This window comes from Macrotis lagotis, chromosome 5 (assembly GCF_037893015.1).
Source record: "Macrotis lagotis isolate mMagLag1 chromosome 5, bilby.v1.9.chrom.fasta, whole genome shotgun sequence".
Taxonomy (NCBI): Eukaryota; Metazoa; Chordata; class Mammalia; order Peramelemorphia; family Peramelidae; genus Macrotis; species Macrotis lagotis.
In genome coordinates this window covers 38,700,531-38,723,243 of record NC_133662.1, presented here as the reverse complement: position 1 = coordinate 38,723,243, position 22,713 = coordinate 38,700,531, and the positions used below count along the sequence as shown (strand labels likewise).

At 33.3% G+C, this 22,713-nt stretch overlaps 1 protein-coding gene across 2 annotated transcripts in view; it reads right to left on the bottom strand.

Annotated features, from left to right (window-relative positions):
- Positions 1-387: 387 nt before the first annotated feature.
- Positions 388-22,713, bottom strand: part of FAM83B (family with sequence similarity 83 member B) — a 123,771-nt gene continuing 101,445 nt past the window's right edge. For both annotated transcript variants that reach the window (XM_074237238.1, XM_074237237.1), the window contains exons 3-5: positions 20,988-21,152; positions 19,523-19,647; positions 388-14,047 (exon numbers count right to left, since the gene is read on the bottom strand). In XM_074237238.1, coding sequence (XP_074093339.1) covers positions 11,779-14,047; positions 19,523-19,647; positions 20,988-21,152 — 2,559 coding nt within the window. In that variant the 3' untranslated portion in view covers positions 388-11,778. The remainder of the gene's footprint in view (positions 14,048-19,522; positions 19,648-20,987; positions 21,153-22,713) is intronic.

Genomic DNA, 22,713 nt, shown 5'->3' with positions numbered 1-22,713 from the left:
TCTGTCCCTCTTCAAAAGTGTGCTGAATGGCACAGTGACCCAAGCACTGGCCCTGGGGCCAGGAGCCCCCAAGCTTACATCCCACCCCAGAGATTCAGCAACCACCTAGCCCTGTGGTCTGGGACAGTCTACCCAATGCCACCACCTTGCAAAAAAGAAAAAGGAAAAATGTGTTATATCTGACTATTCTCTCCCATGATCTCCCCTCTCCTCCCCTTGTTCCCTTTCTCCCATCTCCTTCCCCCCTCTATTTTGCTTTAGATTTCTAGGTCCTATTAAGTATGTATTTTATTTTCTCTCTGAGCCATTTCCTATGAGAATGAAGGCTCCCTCTTTCACCCCCTACCATCACCCACTTCCACTCCACTGCAAAAGCTTTTTCTCGACTCTTTTACATGAAATATCTTAGCTTACTCTACCTCTCCTTTCCCTTTCTCCCAGTACATTCACTTTTCACACACTGACTCCATTTTTTAATGATATATTGTCAAATTCATCTCCTTTCATTGTCTTGTCTATATATGCTCCTTCTAACTGTTCTAATAAATGAAAATGTTCATACAAGTATTATCCATATTATCTTCCCATGAAGGAATACATGCAATTCATTATCTTTAAATCCTTCATAATTTGCCCTTCTCATCCACCCTTTCTGTGCTTCTCCTGAGTCTTGTACTTAAAGATCAAACTTTCTATTCAGCTCTGCCCATTTGAAAAGCAATATTTGAAATTCCCCTATTTCATTGAATGTCAATCTTTTCCCCAGAAGAGTATGTTCAGTTTTGCTGGGTAGTTGATTCTCAGTTGCATTCCCAGCTTTTTTTGCCTTCTGGAATATTATATTCCAAGCCCTATGAGCCTTTAATATGGAGGCCTGTGTAATCCTGTCTGTACCTCCACAATATTTGAATTGTTTCATTATAGCTGCTTATAATACTTTCCCTTTAACTTGGGAGTTCTGGAACTTGGGTATAATATTCCTGGGGGTTATGTTTTTTGGATATCTTTCTGGAGAAAATGGATAGATTCACTCAATTTCCATTTTGCCCTCTGCTTCTAGGATATTGGGGCATTTTTCCTGTAAAAATTCTTTTAAAAATGAAGTCAAGGCTCTTTTCCTGATCATGATTTTCAGGTAACCCAATGATTTTTAAAATCATGTCTTTTGGATTTGTTCTCCAGGTCAGGTTTTTTTTAATGAAATATTTTATGTTTTCTTTTTGTTTTACATTCTTTGGTTTTTTTTTTTTGTTTGTTTCTTGATTCCTCACAAAGTCATCAGCTTCCTTTAGCTCCATTCTACATTTCTAAGTTTTTTTTTTCTCCAGAGAGCTTTCTTATCTCATTTTACATCTGGCCAGTTCTGCTTTTTCAAGTATTCTTCTTCACATTAACTTTTTGTACTGCTTTTTTCCATTTGACCTAAACTGGTTTTTAATATGTTGCTTTCTTAAGCATTTTTTTGGATCTTCTTGACTAAGCTGCAGACTTGGTTTTCATGTTTTTCAAGCATCTCTCTCATTTTTCTTCCCAATTTTCCCTCTATCTTCCTTACTTGATTTTCAGCATCTTTTTTGAGCTCTGCCATAGCCTGAGCTCAACTCTTAATTTTTCTTAGAGGCTTTGGATTCAGAAGCTTGGACTTTGTCATCTTCTGAGTGTATGTGTTTTGATCCTCCATGGGACCAAAGCAATTGTCTATAGTCAGGTTCCTTTTTTTTCTGTTTACTCATTTCCTCAGCCTTTGCCCTGGATTTGGAATGATTCCCGGGCTTTTGAGTATTATAGCGACACCCCCCACAAGGACCTCGGTTCCTCCAAGATCTTATGACAGGTTTTGACTGCTCTCCTGACTTTGCTTTGGTCTGTGGATGACCATAAGCACACCCCTTTGCCCTAGAGCTGTGAGGAGAAACTCTGCTCCTCTATGATAGTATAAGGGCCCATACTGTGGACCAGAGTCTGAATATGGACAAAGCACCAGAGTTCTGTCCAAGGGTCAGAGGAAAGACCTCAATAATCATTTTCTTGCATGTAATTATTGATAATTTCTATAAGCTTTTGTTTGGCCCACTAGTTCTTTAAAATTCAGTTATTTAAAATAATAAGAGAAATGAAAATTAAAATCTTGACGTCTTACATCAAATTCTGCAAATTGGCTAAGATAACAAACAGTGGCAACAGTTTCAAAGACTTTATAGAATGGTAGATTCACTACTTGTTGATGCAATTGTGAAATATTACAACCATTTTAGAAAGCAATTTGGAATTATGCAAATAAAAAGACTGAAAACCTTCTAAAAATTACATTATTTAGTTTCCAATTAATTTTTGGTTTGTCTTTTCATGACCATTTATAAATGTAATCTTTATTTCATCATAATCTGGAAAGTATGCATTTATTATGTCTGTCTTTCTGCATTTGATTATAAGGTTTTGATGCCCTAGTACATGGTCAATTGTGATATAAGTGCCATTATGCTGAGAAAAAATATATTCTTTTTGATCTCCATTCAGTTTTCTCCAGAAGTTTAGGATATCTAAGTTTTCTAAACTTTTATTCACTTATTTAACTTTCTTCTTATTCATTTTGTGTTTAAATTTATATAATTCTGAAAGAGGCAAGCTGAGGTCCCCCCATTATTAAAGTGTTGTTGTCTATGTCTCTTTATAATTCACTCAGGTTTTCTTCTAGGAATATGGATCCTATAACTACTAGGTGTATACATGCTTAATAATGATAAAGCTTAATTACCTATTGTGGCTTTCAAGATGTAGTTTCCTTCCTTATCCCTTTTAATGAGATTGATCTTTCCTTTTGCTTTATCTGAGACCAGGATCACTACCCATGATTTTTTTTAACTTTGCTGAAGCATAAAATATTTTGCTCCAGTATTTTACCTTTCCTCTGTGTGCATCTCTCTGCTTCAAATGTGTTTCTTGCAAACAACATATTACAGGATTCTGTTTTGTTAGTCTATTCTGCTATTCTCTTCCATTTATGGGAGAGTTCTTCCCATTCACATTTACAGTAAAGATTACTAATCCTGTATTTAGTTCCATGCTATCTTTCCCCATTTATATTTTTCTCTTTCCTTTCCTTTTAATCCTCCTTAACAAAGTTTTACTCCCTTTCTCCTTTAACTTTTCTTTAAAATTTTAACATCCAGTTTATTTCCCTTACACCTTTGCCTTCACTTTTTCACTCTCTTTTTCCCTTTTCTCTCCCCACCATTTCCCTATAGAGTAGGCTCGAGTTTTAAACCCAAGTAGGAATGTATCTGATTCCTTCTCTGGGCCAAATCTATTGAATAGAATTTACTCAGTGTTCACACACTCCCTTCCTTCCCTCTACTATAATAGATCTTTTTGCCTCTTCACCTGGTTTTATTTATCTATAGAACTATCAAAGTATCATCAAACAAAGGTTGATTAAATTGATTGTTTGCTTCATAAGCTCAAAATACTCCCCAAGTACAATCACAGATTGACTGATTGTTTGATAAACAACACTACCTCATAGTCACTTAGTAGTTTCCCCATTTCTGTGTCTTAGTAATTCACTTCTCAAGCATCATGAATCACATCAAATTATAATCATTTTTATACCTTACCCCTTTTTCAGGTACTCTTCAAGGACACACATTCCTCATGAGTCAAAGTATCATGTAAAGCCAAATAATTTCATGACACCCTCTCCTAGGCATACTTTCTCCTATCCCCCCCTTCTTTAGCTCCCCAACCAAAGTATTTAAACTCTTTTTAATTGAGGTGTTAATTCCCACCATTTTAAGTAGGTCACTTCTGGTTTAATTAATTATAGAATCGTTAAGTACTCTAGGTATTGGGCCACTCTGAAGATTTCTCTTAAAAACTTTCCATTTGATTGTAAGATATGGAATACACTGGCTCTGGATTGCTTAGCATAGCATGCCCTCATCAGAGAAAGATTTATGTTAAGATTCTTGAAGAAGACACAATTAAAGTAGGTCAGAGGAAACTGGGACATATAAGTTTAGAATAAATACCCCAGCTTTTGATCAGGGCTTTTTATCTCAAACATAGTTTGAGATAAAATGGAAAGATAAGAAATGATAAGGAAAAAAACATACCCATGACATCTATATCCTAAGAGAAATACAATTCTCAAGAGTTAAAACTGTTAAATCTTCCCACATAGGGTTATATACAATTTGATGTTGAATAACATTTATTTTATTTTGCTTTTCTTTTTTTCCACTTTTCATTTACCTTTTTATGTATCCTTGAGTCTTGTATTTGGAGAGTGAATTCTCTGTTTAATTCTTTTCTTTTTATCAAGAAATTTTGGAAGTCCTCTAATTTGTAGAACGTCTATCTTATCCCTGGACAGAATATGCTGAATTTTGGAGAGTAGTAATTTCTTGGTTGCAATTCAAGACCCTTTGGTTCTTGGATATATGGTATTCCAGGTTCTTCAGTCCTTCAATATGGAAACTGATCAGTCCTATGTAAATCTGATTGTGTTTCCTTTGTGTTTAAATTGCTTCTTTTGTGCTGCTTGCATTATTTTCCTCCTTGGCTATGATAGCCTGTGGAGTTTAAATCCTTGTATCTCTTTCTGGAGGTATATTATGTATTCTTTCAATTGATATTTTATCTTCTTGCTTTAGCAGATTTGGACAGTTTTGCCTGAGAATTTTCTGAAAAATGTTTTCCAGTTTCTTTTTTTGATCTAGGCTTTTGGCAGTTCAATAATTCATTAATTATCTCCCCTGGCTGTATTTTCCAGGACATTTGTTTTTCCTAAAAGGTACTTTATGTTTTCTTCAAATTTTTCAGCCTTTTTACTTTGTTTGATGGAGTCTTATAGTCTAATAGATTCATTAGTTTCTATTTGTTCAATTCAAATTTTGGAGGTTTATTTTCTTCAATTAGCTTCTGTGTTTCCTTTTCAGTTGGCTTTTTTACTCTTTGTTGAGTTACATTCCTTTTGCAGTTGGTTTTTTGAAGAGTTAATTCTTTTTCAGTTTGTTCTTTTTACTTTTAAAGGTGTTGATTTCTTTGGTTAATTTTTCTCAATTTTTTGGCATGACTCTCATTTCTTTTTTCCATTTTTTTCTTCTTCCTCCCTTCCTTGGTTTTTAAATTCTCTTTAAGCTCTCCTATGAGCTTTTGGATTTGAGTTCAATTAATAGACCCTTTTGAGAGTTCCCCTGTAGGTAAATTTTCACTGTTTTCTTCTCCTGAGGTGGCATTGTTATCATCTTAATCTGCACAGTAGCTTTTTATAGTGACTGCTCTTTCAGCTTCTTTGTTCATCTTGATTTTCTGAGTTCTGATCCTGGGAGCATAAATCAAACTTTTCAATCAAATCAAATCAGACTGGGGTCTGATCCCTGACTTGTCCTTTGCCAAAATGTTGCCTTTGCAATACCTTGATGTCCAGGTTCTGTCTATGCAGTGATTTGTTCCCAATATAGTTCTACCTTTTACCCCTATTTTCCCAGGGCTTACACTCTATGTGGGGCTGGAACCTTCCCTGATATTTTGCTATCTAGCTGCTGGGACATATACTGTTGTCAAGCTGTTGCAACCTAGAGTGCACTGTCTAAAAGGGTCCCATTCATTTTCCCATTCTTCTACTTAACTAGGCTTTACTTCCTCTTTTCACTCAAAGAGTCTGACCTTCACTGAAGATCTTCCACAATGCTCACCATTGAAAACTTCTTTGGATCTTGTCTTTTTTTTGGTGGGATCTATAGTTTTAGTGTCTATGCAGAGGCTTCATTTAGCTTTGGTAAGGGAAAGTGCTGGGAGTATACTGACTTCATCCTGAATCTGCCCTGGAAATCTCTAAATAGGCTTTCTTGACACTGAAATTCTATTATATTGAATCCTCTTTTAGGTGACAATTTTTTTTTCATTTTATACTTAAGCTTAAATATTTAAAAAAAATTTAAAAAGTCAATTCAGTAAGCTCTATCTTTATATATGTATACACACACACATATATATTCATATACATGTATCCAATGCATACAAATTTATGTATATATATTTCTTCTTCAAGTTTTTGTTTGTAGATATTTTTAAGTTATTGTATTGTTTCAAATTTGTCTTGCACTTTCCTGTCACAATATTAGTTTTTATGATGAGATAATTTTTGTTGTTTGTTCAGTTTTTCTATATACTTATGTTAGAACAGAGATCAACTGATGCCTGGTGGAGATAATTGGTTTGAGTTTCTGTTTACTCTGTCCTCAGATTGATCTGAGATTATAAGTTTTTGGTGCTTCTAAATGTGACAAGAGGTAGCAGTCTTTTTACTGCCCTCCTCAGCTGTGTTCAGCTCTTTAACGCTCTACTCCCTTGCATCCAGAATGGCTTTTCTTTGTCATGAGACTATGACTTGAAAAGGACTACTAGATGGTGCAGTAGGTAGTATACTGGCCCTGAAATTAAGAGGAACTGAGTTCAAATTCTGTCTCAAAAATGATTGTGACCTCGGGCAAGTCACATTACCCTGATTGCCTCACATCTAGGGCCATCTCCAGTTGTCCTAATTCATATCTGGTCATTGGATCCACATGCCTCTTAAGGAGAAAGTGTTGTTGATGATTAGTGCAATCACTCAAATCCAATTCAATTGCTTGCCATAATGTCACCTTCTTGATATCATGGTCTTCTTCAATGTACATACATTATCCTTGACTATGTCTTGTGTTATATGCAATAGAGCTATCAAATGGCACTTGATCTTGCACCCAGTGGAAAACAGGGGTACCTAGGATGCCTGACAAGGTAGTCCCTTTTTCATTCCCAAGAGTTGATGCTACTGCAACACTGCTGCTCCATCTCTGCCTCTACTAAATGCCATGCTTTTGGCCAAACCAAAACCAAGTTTCAGCAGAGAGGAAAAAAATGACTTGCTATGCCTTTTTCTCATTCAGAAATCTCTTTGAAAATTTTCTGTAGTTATGTTGAGAAGGTTTTTGCAGTTGTACTTTTGTGCTGTCAACTTCACTTTTTTAAAAAAAGAAACATTTCAATAATAATAAATATATTTGTGATTAAATGAGTCTAAATTATAAAATATTTAATTTCATGATTCAAATATTGAGTACTAGAAGTTCAAATATAGAAAAGATTATAAAGAAAAATTTAAAAACCAATGAATAATTTTTAATAAAATCTTTAATATTGAATTGATGGGATCTCTATTTTGAAGAATGACTTTTTCTAACATTACATGGCTATTTCACAAAAAAGTAGAATTTTTTGATGTACCAATGCATCTTTTAGACAAAGATAGTCCATTTTTAATATTTAAAAATATTTTGAGTATTCTAGATATACAAAATGAAGATTTTTTGTCAATGGAAAAACTGTAGGAGTGGCTAGGTGGCACTGGGGTGGCTAGGTGATGCAGTGGATAGAGCACTGGCCCTGGAGTCAGGAGTACCTGACTTCAAATCCAGCCTCAGACACTTAATAATTACCTACCTGTGTGGCCTTGGGCAAGTCACTTAACTCCATTTGCCTTGCAAAAATCTAAAAAATGTTTAAATGTTTGAAAACCAGTAACAGAATGGATGACCATTTTGTTTTTTTCACACCAGAAAATAGTTTTCTTTCTTCATTATAAACAATAATTACATTTTATTTTAATGTTTATATTCTCAGGAAAGGAAACTATATAGAAAAACAACTAAAAAAATTTGAGGTATAACTCAATAACTGAGTAGTTCTTGTGCAATACATACAGTGATAGCTGAGAATAACAAACTCCAGTCACTTTTCTATTGAAATATCATAAAAAACTCATCTCATGGATTAAAAAATGTATTCCTTAAACTCAGACATTGAATCAGAGATCCACATTAAACTATGATAATTTATGAGATCATTTGCCAAGTTTCAGGTTGTACATCACTTTCCTTGGTATTCTTTAATATGACATGTTATTAGTTATGAAACAAAAATATTTTTATGCAATGTAAAGATAATAATATTTATGTTCTACTATAACCAAAGAATGGAAAAATTACCTTGAGAACAATCCCACCACAAAAGACTTTTTTTTATCACATTGTAGCAAACACTACAAATTTTAATAATCTTCAATAATTTTTTAAAGAGAGGTGGGGAAATATGGTGCAGAATAGTAAATACCCTGCCAAAAATACTTTGTTTTGATAGTTTTGTCTTTATATTCTTTGTTGTAAGGGAAGGTTCTCAGTGTGTGTGTGTGTGTGTGTATGTGTGTATGTGTGTATGCTCATGCATGCATGTATGTATATTTGGAGAGGCAAGATATCTGAAAATGCATGTGATATAAAAACAAATTCCATAAATTAATAGTCTGAATTATAAGAGCTCTGGAACAATCTTTGAAAGACAGCACCAGTACAAGTAAAAATCACTGCCCTTAAATGTCATAAAACTTATGATCAAGTCTCAGTTCCAGTACTTAGTAGCCAGGTGATTATGAAAAATTTGCTAAAATGTTCTGGGCTCACTTGATGTGGCTGTAGTAAGAAACCTGATTAAGATCACTGTAGCACCATGGAAATGTAAATAATTATAATTAGAGTTTAACAGCCCCTAAGTCATGAAGAATTTAAGGATTTTTGATCAGATATTGACATTTGCATTGGCAAATGAATTGGCAAAAGGAATATCAGAACCTAAGTCAGCAACAGAGGAGAAAAATAACAAATTAAAAAAAAAACCTGTTCAATGGCCTGAAATTTCATAGATGAATGCATTTTCAAGAATTCACAAGGCTAACAAGCATCCCACATGCCACCATTTTGATTAAGATAGAATGGCTCAGTGACCATTTTGTAGCATACCATTAACATTGCAAAGCTGCCTGTTTTAAGTGATACAAAGAAAACAAAAGAAGATTACATATACTTGTCCTTGTTTTATTTTAGAATATAAAAATCTTTAACACTGTATTGATAGAGCTGGGAGGATCATTTGCAATAGTCAATCATTATTTAGTTTCTGTTTTAATATATCATTGTCCTGATTTGTTCTAAGGTCCAGGATTACCTGATGAAAACTGGATTTAGGTCAGGATCTGGATTCAGAATCCAACTCTACTAATTTGTTATCTGTTTGATCTTTGGAAAGTTGCAATTCCTCTTCAGTCTTTAAATTTTCCAACTCTGAACTTGATCAGATGAAATTAAATCTTAACACAGTGACTGACAGATACTAGTGACTTAGAAACTTATCTCCCCCTGATGGTCTGTGATACTTATTCCATGGTTTTTATAAGCTGAGAGAGAACTCATGATCCAATATTAACAAAAACTCATTATTCAAGGCACATATTTGTTTGTAAAGGAGTTGGTCAAAGACTATGATGTATTACTGTTTTTTTTTCTTTTTTGAGCTTGTGGTTTCAATTAATTACCAAATATTATGATGCATCAAGTATCCAAGCAGGTTTGAAAACAAACCCATAAACTACATATAAGCTGAAAAAAATGACATGGTCACATCCTATGGAACATATCTAATTCAACTAAAAGTTCATAAGATTTTTACAGCCTTCTTGCTAATTTTTTTTCTGTGATAGCTTTATCTTTGTATGTATACAATTTTAAATTAAATCCTATTTCTCTCTACTTCTATATTTGTGTTTTGAGCTTATCTGTTCCATTTTCTGGCTGCTCTACAAAGAAAATATCTCAGCTCTGAGCATTTTCTCTGACTTTCCTCCAAGTATGGAATACTCTTCCTTTTTCTTTTAAATTCAAATTCATTTATTAGAAGTCTTTCTCAACTCTCTTAATTCTAGTCCTTTACTTGTTAATTATTTTCTATTATATAGCTTGCTTGGTATATATTTTTGGTATTTTTTTTTCTCCATTGGAATGTAAACTTCTTGAGTTCAGGGATTATCTTTTGTGTCTTTTTATTTCCTCAATGCTTATCAGGATGCTGCTCCAGAGAAGGCACTTTAGCATTATAGTTTGTGGGACATTAATATAGGGCACAAACTCAATTTTATAGATAATGTGATGTGAATTACCGGAAATGACTTTTATGTGAGTACTTTAAAATGTTACTGATATTCAATGACAAGCAGCCTAATGGTTACAATTTAACAACTCATTTGTTTAATCTTCAAACAATTCTTTTACTTTGCTCTGCACTGACTAGCTTTAGTTTCATAGCTATAGTAGAACCTTGGAATAAAGTCTTTAATGTGGGAATTACTTAATTAAAAGATTTTTTTTTCTTTGAGCAAAATATTTTTTGTCTTTACAAAGCTAGAGCTGGAAGAAAAAAGATACCATTAAGTTCAATGCCTTCGTTTTATAAAACAAACAGGCCCAAAAGAGTTAAGCTTCTTGCTCAAGTTTCACAGATAGCAGTGAGCAGAGTCAAGATTAAAATTCAGAACCTTTGGAATTTAATCCAGTGCTCTTATCAGCATATGTTATTTAATACTTCATTTCAAAAATAATAATAATAGACTTGCAGTAGTAACAAAAATATTTTGCATTTCTAAAATTGGGTTTATTGGTTGCTGTAGGGAATTTTTTATAACTAAATGGAACAAATCCAATTTTAAAATTGCCTATATTTATAAATAGTGCTTTCACATCTATTTCTGATATGCTTGTCAAACTTCTACAAGGAAGGTGACAACATGTATTATTATCTCCAATTTACAGAGGAAAAAATAGGATAACCATCCTTTCCCAAGGTCACATAAGCAGTGGCAAAGCCAGACTATGAATGGACCTGTTTCTCTATATTGCTCACCTAGTATTCTCTCTCAAACTTTATAATTCTTCTGTATTTAACTCAACTTGAAAAGTAGCAAAAAATATCGCAAGAAAATTGTTTAGAATTATCATTTTTTCCCTGTCAACGTCATAGATTTTATTTTTAAGAAACTTTCGTGTTGCTAACTTAGATGAGGATGGGAAAAAGTGTGACTTGTTCAAGTTCTATTATTGGTTTTAGAGTTAAATGCGAGTAAGGTTTTCAGTAAACTGGAACCTGTTGAGGCCTGGAGGAGGCTTGAATCAAGGTTGGTTACTTTCATCCAGAGGCAGAAATAAGTTCTCAAAATTTTTCATGGTATTGTTGAGATGAAATCCTGGGAAGCACTTGTACTGCATGAGACTAATACTTTTCTGAAACCTCTGGCAAAAATGAAATATCTAATGAGGGGAGTATATAGGTGATGCTGTCCTTTAGCTGCCAAACCAGTTAGCTATGTTCCACAGGAAAATGAATAACATGTTAACGAAATGTTCCAGCTTATTCTGTAGAAGACTTCAAAGCTAATTAAAAAGAAATTATGATATTGTGGGTTTTCTTTCCCTTTTTTCTTCTATTTTTGAGATGTCAGAAAAATAAAATTTAAAGAGTCACTGACTTCATTATTTCTTTTTAAAGGAATGACTTTAGAAAATGATATTAATGGATGAAAAGTACTCACTATTTTCCCATTTATTTCTCTTACTAAAGATTTTTTTTAAATCTTCATTCTAAGGAAAAATAAACATTTTCACTCACATTAATTTTAAAATTGTTATCAAAACTTCCTTTAAACAAATTATAGCTGCAGTGTAAAAGGCTGAATTTATTACATAAAAGTAGACCTTTACTAGACAATAATATGCATGTAAACATGTATATTAGTTATAAAATTTTCCCCAAAGAAACCCATTTGCATTTTACAGAACCTGCCCATAGTTTTACATGTTCAGATATTGTGTCCATGGAAACTTTAGACTTTTGCCTAGATTGCTGAATCGAGAATTATTTGTTTTTGTTTATGAAATTTCCAAATTTTTGCATAAATCCTCGAAATTTGTTCTCATTTGGCTGATAGGAGTGATAGACAGCAGAATTGTAGTTGAGCATGGGACTGGTCCTACCATAGCTATTGGTAATTTTAATATTCTTTACTTCAGGACGGTGCATGCTGGGGCTTGGCACATGACTTGTGGGTTGAACAGAACTTTCAATTTTGCAAAATGGCTCAAAGCGACTATACACACGCCTGTCTGTTGAACGAGATCTTAGCAGCTCACTAGGCTTAGGTCTTGGAGAAGAGGAAGGTATTCTTTCAGGGACTATCCTTGGCTTAATTTCTTTTAAATCTTGGTACTGAATTTGCTCAGTGTTGAATCTTGGAGCAGAAGCATCTCCTGCACTTTCTAAGAACTCTTTTTCCACTGCATATGCAGAAGGGCTGGTTTTATTCTCATCTGAGATCACTAGGGAGGGTCCAATAGCAATATTTTCCTTACTTTTATGGATACTGCCTTGTGAATTGGCTGAAGAAGAACGTTTTCTTCTTGGAGATGAATCTATTTTTGGCTCCGATTTTTTTGGCTTTTGATTTTCTTCTGCCTCAGAAACTAATGTGTCAGAACTACTACACATTCTATAAAAAGCCGGAGCTTTATTTTTTGATAGAGTTTCTTTCTTTTCTGGTGTGAGACTGAGTAATGACCTCAGTTTTTGGGAACCTTTTTTCAAAAAGCTTGGGGAACCCTTCACTTCTTTCTTGGAGGAAATATCTTTTGGGGGTTCCTCTTTGTTTACTTCCAAAAGAGCAGCAATAGAAATGGACTTGGTGGTGTTAGTGCTTGGAGGCTCCCTTTTGAGTTCTTCATCTTCAGGTTCTAGGTTTTGGGTCACATTGTGCATACTTTTAGAGCTCTTCAATAAATCCTCTTTGGGTTTCTCTGGTTGTTTGATTCTATTCCTAGTTAATGTGCTGTACACATAGTGTTTACTCCCGCCATGATCCAGATTGGCTTTTGAGTTTTCAAAGAATGGAAAACTTCGCCTTTTTAGTAAGTTCTCATTTTGCTCAGTTTTCAGAGTTTCTATCTGTTTGTTCACACCTAAAGTTGTATATAAATAGTTATTTGACTCAGGAGGGCCATGTGTGTTTTGATTTAAACTTGGATCGTGGTGATTTTCTAGAACCTGCAAGCTGTGCCTTTTTGTTTCATCAGACTGAGGTGGCTGGATATTTGTAGTGATTTCTGATAAAGATTGATCTGAAGATTGTTGCACTTTTGATATCTCTTTAGATGATTCACTTCCCTGAGAACCAATTATGGTTGAATTGGAGGATCCAGTTGTACAACTATTCACTTCTTGCTGTTCTGGTAAGGTTGGTTTAAATACAATTGACGAACGAAGACGAGAATGCGTATAAAGTGCATTGGCTTTAACATTTTCAAGTCCATCATAACCTTCAAAGCGGTCCCCGGGAGCTGTGCCATTTGTATCAGATATCCCTTCTGAGTGATCATTTAAATAAGATTCAATTCTCCAATTCCGTAGGAAAGATTTTGTGGTGTTTTCAAGGGTGGGCATCCTTTGTTGCAAATAGCGAATGTGATTATCAGTGCCATTAAAAGATCGTCGTACATTTGAATTTCTTTCTGGAAGATTTGTAGTTTTCCTCTGTGCAAGGCGATCTGCAAAACTCTGTGCAGGCATATGGTGGGGGTTCATATAACCACCTCGTGATGAGGATGCAACACTAAGGCTATCTGAAGGCATTTTCCAATTAACTGATGAATTGTTACCCCGATTCATAGCCCTGTTGAGCAACAGATATGGAGTTGTTTCTGGCTGTTCCCCAGCATAACTATGTCTCTTCCAGTTCTCATTTATCTGACTGGGTTGATACTGGTGAATTTTATTTGGCCCATTAAAATTTGGTAAAAAATGTGGTTTGTATCCATGATTCCTTATGCTATGTCTGTCATGTTCATTGACTGCATATATTCCTCTATTTTTAAAGAAACCAGGATTGTCTTGCCTGGCAAAAAGATTCCTCTGACTTGAAAAAGAAGCTAAAGAAGATACTGAGCGCTGGTATGTGCCATTTTTCCAGAGAGGTTTGCCATTTTTTGCCTTCACTGATTCTTCCTGGACAAATGGACTTGGAATACAGGATCTGGCATATAGAGTCCTAAATTCTTCATCAAACGATTCAACCAGCTGTCCCGTAATAATCTGTACCATGCTAAGATGTGCTTTTTCAAATGACCACATGTAGCTGAAAATAATTTTCAAAAAGATATCAGTTAGAAATGACATATTTTATAATTTTGAGCATTTTCACTACTATAAGTAATCTGCTACAAACTATATACTTATAAGTTGTATATTTATTGAGCTTACTAATAATGTAATTAATATAGCATACTTCCCAGTATTGCTATGAAACAGTAACAGAGGACCTGATAAATAAAACTTTTCCATTCCTCTATTAAATGGTAACAAACTGCAAATCAAGTCTTTGTTTTTACCTGTAATTACTTCTTATTGCTTAAAGGTAAATGTGTCACATTAAAACAGAGTAGTAATATGAATGCTCATAATGTAACTTGCATTTTTGCTTATCAAACTTTTACCTCATTGAATGTTTGGCATCAAATATTACATATATATTTAAAATGTTTATATCTCTAGCAATTGCTTTCTTTGCTATGTGAGTATCTATATTTATCTATATAACTCATTATTTATATCTGTATTATATCTATGTTTATATCCAGTTAAGCAAAAATGAGACAAATCAGTATTTTCAAAAGCAAAACCTTGTCTGAGGAATACTAGAGATGATAATATTCTATGAAGGCAAGTTCCATAAAATCTCGACATGGCTAAAAATCTTATCATTTGACTTAATGAGTAACTATAATATATTTGATGAATACTTTAAAATGCAGCAAGAGATCTTGGGAACAACAGTCACAAATGCTAACTTAAAGAAAAACTACACAAATATTCAATATAAAAATAATTGAAAAGTGGCTTCCAGGGAGTATTAATCACACTGGGGAATAAACCATCAATGACTTTTGATTTAAGGGACAATACTTATAAGGCACTAAAGGAATGCATAGAGTAAAACAATTGTCATGTTTACTGTAGGCCAGAAATGAGATTAGATATTGTTTAAAAGGAATCATTTTAATCATTTTAAATCTTTCTATGGAGTCACCACTTCAGACACTTTGGAACCTTTTCAAGTTACTTTTCTATATAAGTTAGTATGGCATGATATTTGAGAGTCAGTGAAGTATAAAATAAAAGTACCATTTATATCCATTTAATGCTAAGCACTACCATGGGTACAGAACAATTAGATAAAGAAAAAGGTGATATAGTCCCTTTTATCTTATAATCCAGATGATTTTATCAGTATATAATGATGAAAGAGAATAAGAACATATTTGAATCTTGCCTTTGAAATACACTCCTTGTGAAATTGTGGGCAAAATAAATAGATAGATAGATAGATAGATAGATAGATAGATAGATAGATAGACAGATAGATAGATGCAATCCTCTCTGAGCCTCAGTTTTATTAAGGTGCTAAACTAGATCACATCTAAGTTTTCTTCTAGCTCTAAATCCATGTTGGGAGATGATGGGAAAAGTTTTGAATTCAAAGCCGAGGAACTTGAATTTATATTTTATGCATCTATTCATTAGGCAAAGTTATTATATGTAGGAGCCAGGGGAGAGCTAGTCAAATGTGACATTTTTCATGTTCCTCAGGCTCTCATAAAGAATAGGAGACAGATGTAAATAGCTATGATTGAAGGGAGACATAGAGGTTCAGATAAAATGTGAGAACAAAGAGGCAGGAAACATCAATCACTTTCTCCTGGGGACAAGTAGTGGGGTTTGGGAAGGTTTTCAGGAAGTGATATAGCCTGAAGTGAAAAATAGTCAAGAGACAATAATTACAAGTTTATGAGATAGTGAGAACGCAGGTAATAGTGATGTTTGAATTTTTTTAGCAGCTGTGTAAATGACAGTTTGGAGGGAGGAAAGAATAGAGCTAAAGAATTAAATGATCATCACTGTAATCTACATGATCATAATAGGGGAAGATAGGTAAGAATGTGTGGAGATGTAAAGAGGAGGGCTAATTCTAGACTGACAAGAACAAGGTATGTTAACCTAGCATCTACTAAGCATAAAACATTAATTTTAGTGTTAAAGTTAGAAAAATAAGAACAATATCATCCCTACTATCAAGGAGCTTTCTAATATAATGGCAGCATCACACATGAAAATAAATAAGGATGTTACAATGCAAAGTGTAAAAGATCATAAAAGACTTCATGGAGGGCATGGCACTTCATTCAAACCTTAGAGGAAATGCTTTTTGATAGGTAAAGGTGAAGAAGGAGTTCATAAAGTAAATTAATCAATAAGTATTTATTAAGTGACATGAGGACTAATAATCATTGAGGATGAAAAAAGAAAAAAGAAAAATAATTCCACTTCTCAAAGAGCTTATATTCTAACAGGGGAGATAACATGATTAAATCAGAATAAATATAATATACAGAAATACACAAAATAGAAATAGAACTAGCAGCATATAAACTAAAAAAGGCCTTGTAGAGGCTCAATTCAACTTGAATTCAGTCTTAAGGAAATTAAGTATTTTAAGATTTTGTGTTTATATGTGTTTTGGTGATGGTTAGGGGAGAGCATTCCAAACTTGGAAAAATAGTACACAGTCAAAGAGAAAGGTGTTGGGATGTTGTATTCCAGAAAAATGAAGTGAACATGAATGGTAGGTTTTTTCCTTAAAGATATGGTTTCGGGCGGCTAGGTGGCATAGTGGATTAAGCACCGGCCTTGGAGTCAGAAGTACTTGGGTTCAAATCCGGTCTCAGACACTTAATAATTACCTAGCTCTGTGGCATTGGGCAAGCCACTTAACCCCATTTGCCTTGCAAAAAAAAAACAACCTAAAAAAAAAGGATATGTTTTCTCTCTCATCACATTCGACTTAGATCAATGCATACCATAGAAACAATGTAAAGACTAACAAACTTCCCTCTGTGGGTGGTGGGGGAGGGAAGCAAGATTAGGGGGAAAATTGTAAAATTCAAAATAAAGATTGCAGAGGTAGAAAATGGGTAGGATAAATTGTCAAGGGGAGAGAATGAACAGTGAGAGAACATGCAGGATATAACTGGGTATTACAATTAGAGAAGAAAATGGAAACAGGAGATGCCATGAAAATAAAATAAACAGAATTTGATATTAGAGATGGAAAAGATACTTAATGCTGGATTTAATAGTGTGAGACACAAAAAGAATAAAGTTAAAAACTAATTGAAATTTTAAAATTGTTCAGGAGTTTTAAAGATCTGCACAAGTTTAAAAGCATAAATGGCAAATGGAGAAGGAAATCAAAGATTATCTAAAATCCACAGCCCGTGGGCTGCAAAGCCCATTCATGTGGCATTATTACATTTTATCATTATTGATAAGATGGGTTACATTGCATTCGTAAATAAAAATTGAATTCTATATGCAGTCCTTTAAAAGTTTTTGTTGGTCAATGCAATGAGAAGACCTAAAAGGTTTGACACCTATGCTCTAAAAGGATCCCAGATTTTTAAAGCTGAAAAGGAGCTTAGAAGTCTTAAAATGAGCGTGAGTATGAATATATGAGTAAACTGAGGCAGATAAAGGATAAGTTTTATGTTAAGGGCTACATTGCCTGTAAATGACTAAGGAAACATTTCTCCTGACTGTTCTCCTGTACAGTTCCCCATCCACCACATTATTCTACTTCAACTTACAATAGCTTTTGAAGACTTCTAAAAACATTTTGCACCTTATTTTATTTGACCTTAGTATATTAAACATAATAGAGTATGAAAAGTTAAGCATATTTACTAGAAAGGACCTTTAAGAAATGGAAAATAATGGAATGCAAAGGACAAGGAGGTATTTACTTTTGAGAAAAGACACATAACCTTGTACCCAGAAGCTGTATACTCAAGATATGTTTGCTTACTTGTTAGGAGTGAGGTTTCAAAGAAAGAGCAAACAAGTCAGTGAGGGTAAATAAGGGGTTATAATTGAGAGAATTCAAACCTCATGTTCTCCATATTTTCAGTTTAAAATAAGAGGTAATCATGTATAAATAAAAATTGGTTGTAGGTAGGGGCATAATTCTCATTAAGGTTTCAAATGATAGAGGTAATGTGACAAGAATCTTAATGAAGAAGGAAAGTGATATGACCAGAGAATAAGAACCAAGTTAGCAAAGTTGCGTGAATTTATTCGCAGAACCTAGTTACATTGCTGAGGAGTAGAAAAATGAGACCGGGGCAGACCAGTATTGGCAACAATGTGTCATAATCACATAAAGATGGAGTAGGGGAAGGGAAATTTTATTCTTTGGAAGTGTAATTTCCTAAATTCATAGATTCATATACAATTTTATTTTTTAAATTTTTATGTAATTGAGTATTTCTGTCTAGTTTGTTTTTTATAAAAATAAAATATTAGGAAGTATGATATTTAAGGCATTAACTATAGAAGTTGAGATGATATTTTATTATAAAAAAGAGGGGAGTTAATGACCTTGGGTGGAGTGAGTAGGATAAAGAAAGTGAAGGATTTGTTTCAGAAAGCTCTTGGAGCACAGATTTAGAGCTGGGGGGGAGGGGCATCTAAAGGCCATCTAAACCAACTCTATCACTTCCTGAAGAAACAAGAGACCCAAAGAATGTAAGTGACTTGCCCCCAGTCACAAAATGGAGCAAGTTCTATGAGAGACACAATTTTAATGTTGAATCTTTGATTCCCCAGTGCACTTTTTCCTATATCATATAATGTTTTATGTATAAACTCTACATAATGTTATTCACATAGTATTAAGATATCCTGAATGCTTGGACAATTTAGAAAAGTTGAAGGTATTCTTTTGATCTTAGTTTTTCTCTAGGCACCAGTTGTTCACCTTCTGTAGAGCATTGCTACAAACTTATTTTAAACTTTTCCAGAGACTACTATTTACTCTGCCATTCATAATTTTAGAAAATTGGATAAAGAACTGAGAAGCTAAGTGACTTGTCCAGCATCTCCCACATAGTAAGTGTCAAAGTCAAGATATGAACTCAAGTCTGGGTGTCATGGAGTGATGGATAAAGTTGTAGACTCTGAATCATGAAACATAGGGTAGAATTCAGCCTCTGAGACTCACTGACTAGATTACTCTGGAGAAGTTTTGTCCCCTTCTTCCTCCTTATCATCTCAAAATGAATAACTTCAATATGGTGCTTTAAGATTTACAAATAAACTCCATCTGCTGTAAGGTGCTACTTTTATTCTAATTTGTCAGAAGAGGAAAATAAAACAGACAAAGGTTAAATGAATTACTCAGGGTCACATGAGTAGCAACGTATCTGAATTTAGATTTGAACTCAGTTCTTCATAACTTCAGACCCAATACTCTATTGGTTATGTTTCCTAGATGCCTTAATTAGTACAAGTCTCTCAGTTTACTCAATAGTAAAATGAAAATAATGCTCCCTCCTTTTCTCCAAGAGGGTTGTTGGATCTCAAACAAACTATTGTATATAAGGTACTTTGAGAAACTATAATTTTTATTGAACATTGCTTATGAAACTGTGGAAGAGTAGGCCACAAGAGTAGGCCTTTAATTTAATGATAATTATACCTTCAAATACATTGCTCTTACCTGTAGGATCCATACATAACCTTCTGGCAGTCAACTAAAAGAAATTTCTGCTCCATTTTCCCATGAAACTTTGCTCCTGTTTTTGAAAGATAATCTTGACCTTTTACTGTTCTCACTCTGATGTTCTAAAAAAATATAAAACATAAAGTTAAATTTTTGGTTAAAAGGATCTTATTTTTAAAACTGAAAAATTTGTGGAATCTTAAATTCAGGGATGGAACATAAGAGGTCATTGGTTCAAACCATTCATTTCATTTTAGAATTCTGATACAAAAATTCTAACTATTAAAAAAACCTATCCAGAAAATTGAACTTTATATTTTTTTATTAAAAAATGCCAGAATCCTGTTTTGGGAGTATACATATACATATACATATACATATATATATATATATATATTTATATGCATACATACAAATTTATGTGTGTATACATATATGTATAAAATTGCCTAGATATTATTGGCATTTTTTTCAGACTGCAGTATGTAGATGGAACTGTGCTTGCAATGAATTATGTGAATATTCTTCCAGAAAAGTATATTGCAATTCATCTATACGTCACTCCATCAGACACTTCTCTTTTGTTGCTCAGACATTTATTCATGTTCAGTTCTTACTGATCATGTAGACTGTTCTGTCCATGGAATTTTCTTTGTTTGTCATTTCCTTCTCCAATGGATTAAAGCAAACAGAGGTTAATTGCTTTGCCCAGGGTCATACAGCTAATTAATTAAATAGCTAAGGACAGATCTGAGCTCAGATATTCCTGACTATAGACCCAACACTACTCACTGAGTCATCTAGTTTTCCCTAATAGGTAGAGACACTTCTCAAAAACCTTCCATAAATTCACCACAAGAGCTTCATCCAACAAGAAAGAGCTCTAAACATTGAATGCATGGATATAAGTAGAATAAACAGTTTGCCCATTGATCATGCCTCACTCTTGCTACATTAACAATCCACCTTCTTTCAGGTCACACAACTGTAGCAGTTTTTATATAGTGATTTTCCACATCAAACAAAATATTCTTCAGGTTATGTCAATTGCATAAAAAATTATAGCAAAAGAAGTTTCAACTAAATAGATTAAAAACAAGTCACATTCAGAGTTCCTCTAGTCTATTAGGTGATTGTAACAAGCAACTGCTAAGTTTGTTGTTGCATAGACACAGTTTTACTCTATCAACTGATCATTAAGAATTTCTCATATACCTATTATATGATAATTTCTGACATATAAATTTATTACATGTTAAATTTTTCAACCTTGAATGGAAGACACAAAATCTTCAATTTATGTATGTTGAGTTATTTTCTGAAAAAAATAAATATGGACACTAACTGGAATTAAACATTCCACAACTCTTAGATAAGAGTTTTGCATCTAATTGAGTATTAATGTTACATAGATTTCTGAATTGAAATGATATATACACATTATAAAAACTGATTTTCTTACTCTGAGTCTCTGAACTTGACATCCTTGTTTTTCTGTCATTTTTAAAAAGTGATTGAAGTTGGAATCATCAAGAAGAATGTATACGGAAATGCCTCTGGTTGATGCCTCCACTATTTCTTTGAAGATATCCACATCAGTAAACATATCCATTACTAGGGCAATGACCTGTTGAAGAATAAGGAGACCATTTTATTATTTAAGACATCTACTATAGAGAGCTAGAAATTTCTTTCTTTACACCACTTGCTTTAGGAAGCAAGCAATTATTTGGCACATATAGATGAATAGGATAGTTTAGAGCTACAATCTCTTGATTCAGAGAGACAGAAGACCTGAGTGTGAATCCTCTTTCTGCCATTTATGATCTTCCCCTTTGTTTTCCTCAAAAATAAAATCAGATGGTTGAACTATATGCTTGATAAATACCTTCTCACTCTAAAGTTTTTATTCTATCACATGATTTAGAATTATATGAAGCATTTATACAGTACAAAATAAATGGGTCCTTTTTTTTACATCATATATCAATGGAAAAAAATGAAGCTAAGAAAATATGTTAAACAGAAGCATCAATTACACATAGGGATTAAACAAATTGTATAATAACCAGAAATCAAAGTCTAAGTGCAGTCACATGGTAATGATAAAGAACGCATTGCTTTACAGAGAATTAATATTAGCAAAGAATGGCTCCCTATAGGACATGGAATTTTTGAAATTCTTGAAATGGAAATTCTCGAAATGGAAGACTAAAAAACAAGAAGGCAAGTCATCTAGTTAAAGGTATCAAAATAAATATGTAGATAGTTTGTATGATATTGTGATATCTAGATAATGCTCAAAGAATAAGAGAACAATCAAAAATCAATGAGTACAGAAGACTGCTTTGGCAATTTAGAAGATTAGAGTAATTGAAGTGATTTTAGAAGTTGGACTTCTGGAGAGGTGGAAATAATTTTAAGCAGAGAATTTTACATTTTGAAGGAATTTTTGAAGTTATTTAATGTGAGTGAATATTAAATTCACAGAAAGAGCTATTAGCAGAACTGTGACAAAAGTCAGATCATATCTACCATGTTGGTTTGATTTGGGAGCACTTTGGAATATAGATCATAAATGCAACCTAGAATTTCCCTTAAACAAAATATGCTATAATCTACTTTTATAAAAATTACTTTTTTGCAGAAAATGTATTTCCTATTTTCAGCTCAATATAGTTCATAGCAATTACTTAGTTATCTCAAGTTAACTATTAAAAATCAAATATTATACTATGTTGATATATAACAACTTAAAAAATCTTGATGTTTATAATCCATATGAAAATCTCATCTGCTTTAAGAAAGCCAATTAACAGCAGTGAGCTATATTTAAAATGGGGCGCAATTAATAGTCCCCTCCCTTGTTTTTCAACATATGTTTGCATACTTTATTACATTACATATATTAAAGTTTATTAAGAATTTGCTGAGCAAACAAAACACATTGGAACTACTGGTATAGGAATAAAACCTAGAAATACTTGATGCACTATAATATGAGGAAATTCCTAAATTAAAAGATAAAGTTTGGTTTTTTTGTTGACTTTTTGTTGTTGCTGCTTTCAAAACATGTTGAGAAGAAAACTGAAAACAAGATTTATGTTTAGCAATAAGTATGAAAAAGTCAAAAAAGCATGGAATACCTATTTTCACTGATAAAAAAGGAAATAAGGGTCATGAAGATC